Source organism: Conger conger, chromosome 19 (genome assembly GCF_963514075.1).
Source record: "Conger conger chromosome 19, fConCon1.1, whole genome shotgun sequence".
Lineage (NCBI taxonomy): Eukaryota > Metazoa > Chordata > Actinopteri > Anguilliformes > Congridae > Conger > Conger conger.
In genome coordinates, this window is record NC_083778.1 from 18,166,007 (window position 1) to 18,176,006 (window position 10,000).

At 53.1% G+C, this 10,000-nt stretch overlaps 1 protein-coding gene across 1 annotated transcript in view; it reads left to right on the top strand.

Moving 5' to 3' along the window:
• kdm5a (lysine demethylase 5A) overlaps window positions 1–10,000 on the top strand; it is a 33,828-nt gene that overhangs the window by 9,320 nt on the left and 14,508 nt on the right. The window contains 10 exon segments of the mRNA XM_061229186.1: window positions 2,364–2,442; window positions 2,785–2,876; window positions 3,604–3,762; window positions 4,786–4,905; window positions 5,525–5,683; window positions 6,261–6,442; window positions 7,189–7,351; window positions 7,459–7,578; window positions 8,697–8,891; window positions 9,924–10,000. The exon segment at window positions 9,924–10,000 is cut by the window's right edge and continues 105 nt beyond it. Coding sequence (XP_061085170.1) covers window positions 2,364–2,442; window positions 2,785–2,876; window positions 3,604–3,762; window positions 4,786–4,905; window positions 5,525–5,683; window positions 6,261–6,442; window positions 7,189–7,351; window positions 7,459–7,578; window positions 8,697–8,891; window positions 9,924–10,000 — 1,346 coding nt within the window.

Here is a 10,000-nt window from a genome sequence, read left to right on the forward strand (position 1 = left end):
TCACACTGCCCTCTGCTTCACACTGCCCTCTGCTTCACACTGCCCTCTGCTTCACACTGCCCTCTGCTTCATACTGCCCTACTGCCCTCTGCTTCATACTGCCCTACTGCCCTCTGCTTCATACTGCCCTCTGCTTCATACTGCCCTCTGCTTCATACTGCCCTCTGCTTCATACTGCCCTCTGCTTCATACTGCCCTCTGCTTCACACTGCCCTCTGCTTCATACTGCCCACTGCTTCATACTGCCCACTGCTTTCTACTGCCCTCTGCTTCACACTGCCCTCTGCTTCATACTGCCCACTGCTTTCTACTGCCCTCTGCTTCACACTGCCCTCTGCTTCATACTGCCCACTGCTTTCTACTGCCCTCTGCTTCACACTGCCCTCTGCTTCACACTGCCCTCTGCTTCATACTGCCCTCTGCTTCATACTGCCCTCTGCTTCATTCTGCCCTCTGCTTCATTCTGCCCTCTGCTTCATTCTGCCCTCTGCTTCATTCTGCCCTCTTCTTCATACTGTCCTCTGCTTCACACTGCCCTCTGCTTCATACTGCCCTCTGCTTCACACTGCCCTCTGCTTCACACTGCCCTCTGCTTCATACTGCCCTACTGCCCTCTGCTTCATACTGCCCTACTGCCCTCTGCTTCACACTGCCCTCTGCTTCATACTGCCCTCTGCTTCATACTGCCCTCTGCTTCATACTGCCCTCTGCTTCACACTGCCCTCTGCTTCACACTGCCCACTGCTTCATACTGCCCACTGCTTTCTACTGCCCTCTGCTTCACACTGCCCTCTGCTTCATACTGCCCACTGCTTTCTACTGCCCTCTGCTTCACACTGCCCTCTGCTTCATACTGCCCACTGCTTTCTACTGCCCTCTGCTTCACACTGCCCTCTGCTTCACACTGCCCTCTGCTTCATACTGCCCTCTGCTTCATACTGCCCTCTGCTTCATTCTGCCCTCTGCTTCATTCTGCCCTCTGCTTCATTCTGCCCTCTGCTTCATTCTGCCCTCTTCTTCATACTGTCCTCTGCTTCACACTGCCCTCTGCTTCATACTGCCCTCTGCTTCACACTGCCCTCTGCTTCATACTGCCCTCTGCTTCATTCTGCCCTCTGCTTCATACTGTCCTACTGCCCTCTGCTTCACACTGCCCTCTGCTTCATACTGCCCCCTGCTTCATACTGCCCTCTGCTTCATACTGCCCTCTGCTTCATACTGCCCTCTGCTTCATACTGCCCCCTGCTTCACACTGCCCTCTGCTTCATACTGCCCTCTGCTTCATACTGCCCTCTGCTTCATACTGCCCTCTGCTTTATTCTGCCCTCTGCTTCATTCTGCCCTCTTCTTCATACTGTCCTCTGCTTCACACTGCCCTCTGCTTCATACTGCCCTCTGCTTCACACTGCCCTCTGCTTCATACTGCCCTCTGCTTCATTCTGCCCTCTGCTTCATACTGTCCTACTGCCCTCTGCTTCACACTGCCCTCTGCTTCATACTGCCCCCTGCTTCATACTGCCCTCTGCTTCATACTGCCCTCTGCTTCATACTGCCCTCTGCTTCATACTGCCCCCTGCTTCACACTGCCCTCTGCTTCATACTGCCCTCTGCTTCATACTGCCCTCTGCTTTATTCTGTCCTCTGCTTCATTCTGCCCTCTGCTTCATACTGTCCTGCGCTTTTTAACCACAGAAGGTTCTGGATGCTCGCAAGAGTTTCCAGTGCTGTGTTGTGCTGTATCGTTGTTGGGATGGAAGTGGATTAGTACCAGCAGAGACGGTGTGTGATGTCTGGCTCTGTGGAAGTCTGCGATGCGCATCTCCAGACTTGTAATGCCCACCTGGATTTGGAATGATACTCTTCCCTTACCATGACCCTCTCTCGTTGGTTACTCAGTGAAGGATGCAGTAAAACTGGAATGCTTTTCATAACTAGCAATGCTGTCTCCTCATGATTTAGGCTGTAGACTTAATTCTGCTCTCACCGTAAGCCAGGTCTACTCAACTCCACGTCCTGCGGGCCGCAGTGTCTGCGGGCGTTTGCTTCCACCGTGCGCTACACCACCTGATTTCACTCATTAGCTCATCTGAACCAAGCAGGTGAAATATTGAGTGAAATCAGGTGGTGTGGCACGTGGTCGGAGCAAATAACCCGCCGACACTGCGGCCCGCCGGACGTGGAGTCGAGCAGCGCTGCCATCAAACAGTGCCGACACGGACTTCAGTCATCTGCAGTTGGGCCACCAGGGGGCAGTGTGTGGCTGTGCATTGGCAGGGTGTGTTTGCTGTTTCTCGGTGGGAGCTTCAGTGCCCCTCACTCTGACTTCTGACCCCTGACCTCCGACTCCGTTTTCCCTCCCGCAGCAGGACGGGAAGGAGCTGAAGAACCTGCGCATTTTCGGGAGCAGTCCTAAGATGGTCGGCCTGGAGATCGTCCCGGCTGGTACGGTCCGAACGGAGCGTGTGTGTGTGTGTGTGTGTGTGTGTGTGTATATGAGTGTGTGTCTGTGTGTCTGTGTGAGTGTCTGTGTGAGTGTCTGTGTGAGTGTCTGTGTGAGTGTGAGTGTGAGTGTGTGAGCACACGCACATATACTTTTATTATTATTATTTTATTTTTTTAAGAAAGATACCACACATTTCACATAGGCATTTCCTTCAGTCTTAGAATAGAGCCAAGTACATGTGGATATTTAGCATTCGCAAGTGCAAATATGTTGAGGCCCCGTGGTTCAAATCAGATAACCGAAAAGCACGCTCGCTCTCCTCTCCCTGTTCTCGCACGCAGACGACGGCTACAACAGGAAACAGCGGCACCTCAAGGCCCAGGCCTTCGCCATCAAGATGAGGCAACGCAAGGAGACGCTGGAAGTGAACTTTGTGAGTGTGCCCGAGACTCTGTGTGAATTTAACACGCGTGTGGTTCTCACTGTTGTTTAGGTCATTCACTGGCTGTCAGTCACCTACAAAAGTGAATGAATATCGAGTGTGTAAAATATTATGGATATATTTCTTCGAGTAAAAGTGATGATGTGTTTATCTGGTTTTGTCATTGGCTCTCTGTGAGGTTTGGTGGTTTTTCTGGCCATAGTTTTCTATTGCTGCGTGTATGAATGAGTGTGTAGATGATTTGGTTACATGTTTGGATCTATGTGGTCTTGATGATCTGCTAGCATGTTTGGATCTACGCTGTGTATGCGGGGTGTAGATGATCTGGTAACATGTTTGGATCTATGTGGTGTAGATGACTTGGTTACATGTTTGATGGTTGGTTGGCATTTATATAGCGCCTTTATCCAAAGTGCTGTACAATTGATGCTTCTCATTCACCCGTTCACTCACACACTCACACACCGACGGCGATTGGCTGCCATGCAAGGCACCGACCAGCTCGTCAGGAGCATTTGGGGGTTGGGTGTCTTGCTCAGGGACACTTCGACACAGCCCGGGCGGGGGATCGAACCGGCAGCCCTCCGACTGCCAGACGACTGCTCTTACTGCCTGAGCCATGTTTGATGACCTGGTTACATGTATAATGACCCGGTTACGTGTTTGATGACCCGGTTACGTGTTTGATGACCCGGCGCGGCGGTGTCTCCTCTCTCAGATCGACCTGTACATGTGTCTGGCGTGCGGGCGCGGGGACGAAGAGGACCGCCTGCTCCTGTGTGACGGCTGTGACGACAGCTACCACACCTTCTGCCTCATCCCGCCCCTGCAGGACGTGCCCAAGGGCGACTGGCGCTGCCCCAAGTGTGTGGCGGAGGTACGGAGGTCACGCCGGGCCCCCCCCCCCCCCGGCCCTGTGCTGCAGGGCCCACTGCTGGGACCGCTGGGGGGCGGGGGGTTCTGTGGGACCGGGCGTGTTTGTGTGACGTGTTGTTGAACAGCGAGCGTGTTTGTGTGACGTGTTCTTGAACAGCGAGCGTGTTTGTGTGACGTGTTGTTGAACAGCGAGCGTGTTTGTGTGGTGTGTTGAACAGGGAGCGTGTTTTTGTGGTGTGTTGTTGAACAGCGAGCGTGTTTGTGTGGTGTGTTGTTGAACAGCGAGTGTGTTTGTGTGGTTTAAGACTGAGTGTGTTTGTGTGGCATGTTCTTGAACAGCGAGTGTGTTTGTGTGACGTGTTGTTGAACAGCGAGCGTGTTTGTGTGGTGTGTTGTTGAACAGCGAGTGTGTTTGTGTGGTTTAAGACTGAGTGTGTTTGTGTGGCGTGTTCTTGAACAGCGAGCATGTTTGTGTGGTGTGTTTAAGAGCGAGCGTGTTTGTGTGACGTGTTGTTGAACAGCGAGCATGTTTGTGTGGTTTAAGACTGAGTGTGTTTGTGTGAAGTGTTGTTGAACAACAAGCATGTTTGTGTGGTTTAAGACTGCGTGTGTTTGTGTGATGTGTTCTTGAACAGCGAGTGTGTTGTTGAACAGCGACCATGTTTGTGTGGTGTGTTGTTGAAGAGTGAGCGTGTTTGTGTGGTGTGTTGTTGAAGAGTGAGCGTGTTTGTGTGGTGTGTTGTTGAAGAGTGAGCGTGTTTGTGTGGTGTGTTGTTGAAGAGTGAGCGTGTTTGTGTGGTGTGTTGTTGAAGAGTGAGCGTGTTTGTGTGGTGTGTTGTTGAAGAGTGAGCGTGTTTGTGTCGCGTGCTGAAGAGTGAAGCGTGTTTGTGTGGCGTGTTGAACAGCGAGCGTGTTTGTGTGGCGTGTTGTTGAAGAGCGAGCGTGTTTGTGTTACGTGTTGAGCGCTTTAGCCCGCTTGCCGTGTTGAGCGCTGACCCCCCCGCGTGGCGTGCCGTCCCCCCAGGAGTGCAGCAAGCCGCGGGAGGCGTTCGGGTTCGAGCAGGCGGTGCGGGAGTACACCCTCCAGAGCTTCGGGGAAATGGCCGACCACTTCAAGTCCGACTACTTCAACATGCCCGTGCACGTAGGTGTCCGTGTCCTGGCCTGCTCGCAGTGACGGGGCAGTCCGGCAGAACTGATAAACCCTCTCTCTCTCAATCCTTAATCCTCTTTCATACTCACTGTGAAAGTGCGTTCCTCTCTCTCCTTCCCCTCCTGTCTCACTGTCCCACTTACTCCTACTTCTCTCTCTCTCTTTATTTCTCTCTCTCTCTCTCTCTCTCTCTCTCTCTATTCAAATCCAAATACGCTTTATTGGCATGGACAGGGTACCCTTACATCGCCGAAGCATACATAGACACCACAAACATAACAAGTAGGCGCTAACAAATCGAAACACCACAAACATAATCTCTCTCCCTCCCTCTCCAAATAAAATATATTGGCATAGAATGGGCACAATTACTTTGCCAAAGCATACAGACATAACAAACAAATTGGCGTTAACAAATTCACCCACCATAAACATAATCTCTCTCACTCCCTTTCTCCTTCTCCAAATAAGATTTATTGGCATAGAACAGGTACACTTACATTGCCAAAGCACACATAGACACCGCAAACGAAACCACTAGGCAATAAAAAATTGAACCACCATAAGCTGAATCTCTAGAGATCTGACTCTCTCTCGCTCGCTCCCTCAGATGGTGCCCACGGAGCTGGTGGAGAAGGAGTTCTGGCGGTTGGTGAGCAGCATCGAGGAGGACGTGATCGTGGAGTACGGCGCTGACATCAGCTCCAAGGACATGGGGAGCGGGTTCCCGGTCCGGGACGGGAAGAGGAGGCTGCTCTCCGAGGAGGAGGTGAGGAGGAGCAAGGCTCACGTAGGGCAGTGGCTCCCAAAGCTGTTCCCGGAGATCTAGGTTTTCCTCATTCAACAGATAGAGCAGGGCTGCCCAACCCTGTTCCTGGACATCTGCCATCCTGTAGGTTCTCACTCCAACCCAAACAAAGCACACCTCATTCAACAGCTAGAGCAGGGCTGCCCAACCCTGTTCCTGGAGATCTGCCATCCTGTAGGTTCTCACTCCAACCCTAACAAAGCACAGCTCGTTCAACAGCTAGAGCAGGGCTGCCCAACCCTGTTCCTGGAGATCTGCCATCCTGTAGGTTCTCACTCCAACCCAAACAAAGCACACCTCATTCAACAGCTAGAGCAGGGCTGCCCAACCCTGTTCCTGGAGATCTACCATCCTGTAGGATTTCACTCCAACCCTGACAAAGTGACGCCTAATTAAACGGCTAGAGATCTGAATTGCTAATAAGTGCAGTCGGGTGTGTGGAATTATGGTTGAAATCCTTGGAATGGGCTCTGAGACCACTGAAGTAGATTGTTAGATAAGATAAACATATATTGAGGTGTGATTGTTTCTCTCTCAGGAGTATGCAAACTCTGGCTGGAACCTGAACAACATGCCGGTTCTGGAGCAGTCGGTTCTGACCCACATCAACGCCGACATCTCGGGCATGAAGGTGCCCTGGCTGTACGTGGGCATGTGCTTCTCCTCCTTCTGCTGGCACATCGAGGACCACTGGAGCTACTCCATCAACTTCCTGCACTGGTAACGTCCCTCTTCCCCCTCTCTGGTCACCCACTGTCCCTCAAACACAGGCACTGCTCCTTTGGAAACTCTTCGTATCAAGGGTTTGGTGTGCAAGGGGTGTACGTGCCATTGTCCGAATTCTACCTGCAGAGCCAAAAAATGAATGTTTGAATGAGTCTTTACCCTTCATTTTGCTGTAGTTAAGGATGGCACATCCTGTCTTTTGCCAGTAGATGGGTCGCATCAATATCTTATCGAGTGTGATGAGACCTAGGGGCCAAAATGTCACTTAGGCCCCTTGTGCACCAAACCCTATAAATGTACTAATACCCTGGAACAACTTCTATTTTATAACAAAAACAGAAGAAAAAAAATATATAATAAAAGTGGAAAGGTTTCCACCTCTGCCTTGTTTCACAAAGCAGGATGACTGAGTTGGCTGAGTAAAATCTGGAACACAGACTGAAGTAAAAAGAGCTGTTCTGGGTTTTTACTCGGCTCAGTCATCCGGCAAATGCAGTAGTCGGGCTTAAACGGCCCCTGAATGTGTCTGGTTAAACGGCCCCTGAATGTGTCTGGTTAAACGGCCCCTGAATGTGTCTGGTTAAACGGCCCCTGAATGTGTCTGGTTAAACGGTCCCTGAATTCTGGTTAAACGGTCCCTGAATTCTGGTTAAACGGCCCCTGAGTGTGTTGGGTGAGACGCCCCCTGAATGCCCCTGAGTACCCCTGAATGCCCCCTGAACGCCCCTGGCCTCCCGCAGGGGCGAGCCGAAGACGTGGTACGGGGTCCCGGCGCACGCCGCGGAGCAGCTGGAGGCCGTGATGAAGAAGCTGGCCCCGGAGCTCTTCGACACGCAGCCCGACCTGCTGCACCAGCTGGTCACCATCATGAACCCCAACGTCCTGATGGAGCACGGCGTCCCCGTGAGTCTCCGTCTCCGTCTCCCCCCTCTCTCCTCACCACCTACACCCCCCACCTGCACCCCGCCTCACCAGTCCTCCTCCCCCCCCCCCCCCCCCTCCTCCCTCAGGTGTTCCGGACCAATCAGTGCGCGGGAGAGTTTGTGGTCACCTTCCCCAGAGCCTATCACAGCGGGTTCAACCAGGGCTACAACTTCGCCGAGGCGGTCAACTTCTGCACCGCCGACTGGGTACGTCAACGGGAACCAAACTCCAAATCTCCGTTTCATTCTTCAGTGTCGCACTTTTAAACTCCTTAAACTTCAGCTGCATAGACGTTATCAGCAATGTTCAATGGGGTACATCTGTGGTAACCAGCCCTGTTCCTGGGGATCGACTGTCTTGTATGTTTTCAGTAATTTGGCGCACCAGACTCCACTACTTGGCAACTCCACAAGATCTAGCAGCTGTGTGAAGTGTGTTTTGTTATACCTGCGGTATGGCACATCTCCAGGAACAGTGGTGGTTTACCACTGATGTAAATGGTTTTCAGATTTCATGCAAACTTCAGTCAGGTGTCTTTGGGTGAAAGCACGTGAGCGTTTTTTAGACAAATTTAAGAGCGCCCAATATGAGTCAAAGCGAGACGTGATGAACAGACTGTAGAATATGGCTGTAAAATGAAACATTGGACCTCCACTGACTCATTACATTACATAACATTACATTATAGCCGTGTGGATCTTATCGGGGCTACACCGGGAGCTTGAACCACCAACCTTCCGGCACCCAGTCATGTACCTTAGCCGCTAGGCAACGGGCTGCCCCAGTCATGTACCTTAGCCGCTAGGCTACAGGCTGCCCCAGTCATGTACCTTAGCCGCTAGGCTACAGGCTGCCCCAGTCATGTACCTTGGCCGCTAGGCTACAGGCTGCTCCAGTCATGTACCTTAGCCGCTAGGCTACAGGCTGCTCCAGTCATGTGCCTTAGCCGCTAGGCTACAGGCTGCCCCAGTCATGTACCTTAGCCGCTAGGCTACAGGCTGCCCCAGTCATGTACCGTAGCCGCTAGGCAACAGGCTGCCTCAGTCATGTACCTTAGCCGCTAGGCTACAGGCTGCCCCAGTCATGTACCTTAGTCGCTAGGCAACAGGCTGCCCCAGTCATGTACCTTAGCCGCTAGTCTACAGGCTGCCCCAGTTATGTACCTTAGCCGCTAGTCTACAGGCTGCCCCAGTCATGTACCTTAGCCGCTAGGCAGCAGGCTGCCCCAGTCATGTACCTTAGCCGCTAGGCAGCAGGCTGCCCCAGTCATGTTCCTTAGCCGCTACAGGCCGGCTGACCCCTCTCCCCTCCTGTCCCCCTGCAGCTGCCCCTGGGCCGCCTGTGCGTGGCGCACTACCGCCGGCTCCACCGCTACTGCGTGTTCTCGCACGAGGAGCTGCTGTGCAAGATGGCGGCCGACCCCGAGAGCCTGGACGTGGAGCTGGCGGCCGCCGTGTTCCGCGAGATGGGCGTGGTCACGGAGGAGGAGGGCCGGCTGCGCAGGGCCTTGCAGCAGATGGTGAGAGGGCCCCGTCCCCTGAATCACGGGCCCCCGGAGGCTCTTCTGTGGTGTGCGGCCTGCCCCGGAGGCTCTCTGTCTTCTTCTGTGGTGTGTGGGCCTTTCTGTGCGGCCTACCCCGGAGGCTGTCTGTCTTCTTCTGTGGTGTGTGGGCCTTTCTGTGCGGCCTACCCCGGAGGCTGTCTGTCTTCTTCTGTGGTGTGGGCCTTTCTGTGTGCCCTGCCCCGGAGGCTCTCTGTCTTCTTCTGTAGTGTGTTGGCCTTTTCTGTGTGCCCTGCCCCGGATGCTCTCTGTCTTCTTCTGTGGTGTGCGGGCCTTTCTGTGTGCCCTGCCCCGGATGCTCTGTCTTCTTCTGTGGTGTGTGTTGGCTGCACAGTGGTGCAGTGGGTGGCATTGCCCCCCACACAGCCAGAAGGTTCTGAGTTTAATCCCAGCCAGGGCCTTTCTGTGTGCAGTTTCTCCACGTGCCTGCATGGTTTTCCTCCCGCAAATCCAATGACCTTCGGGTTAGGCTACTTGGGGGGGCAGACATTGTGGCCCAAGAGCATGCATGCTCACTTAACCTACCCTGTATACATGTAAAGATGGCCACCAGGGTACCCTGCGGATTGCAGCATTCTGTGGGTGTTGCTGCAAATTATTTTATTATGTTTTCAATCCCGGTGTTGAGGGGAGGTATGTTTGCTGTGTAGCTTTTAGTGTTCGCTTAATTTTTTTATGTAAGTAAGCTAACTTCCCAACATGGTGTCTTGGGTACTTATGACTACCTAGGTTAATTAGGAGGGATATTTGTACTGTGCTTACATTGGAGTCACACAAATTCTACAGAAGGTATCTCGTACTAGCGAGCTTGGAAACAAAACGCTCAACCCGCCGGGAATTTTTCTAGGAACACTGGCGTCATGCCTGCTGTTTGAAACGGTCTACGGGGCCTGTTTGAAACGGTGTTTGCGGGGCCCGTCTGTGTTGGTTTCGTCGGCTGGTTGGTCCCGTGCGACGGCGTGCGATGCTCATTCCTCCCCCGTCCTGCAGGGGGTGCTGTCCTCGGAGCAGGAGGTGTTCGAGCTGGTGCCGGACGACGAGCGGCAGTGTCAGAAGTGCAAGACCAC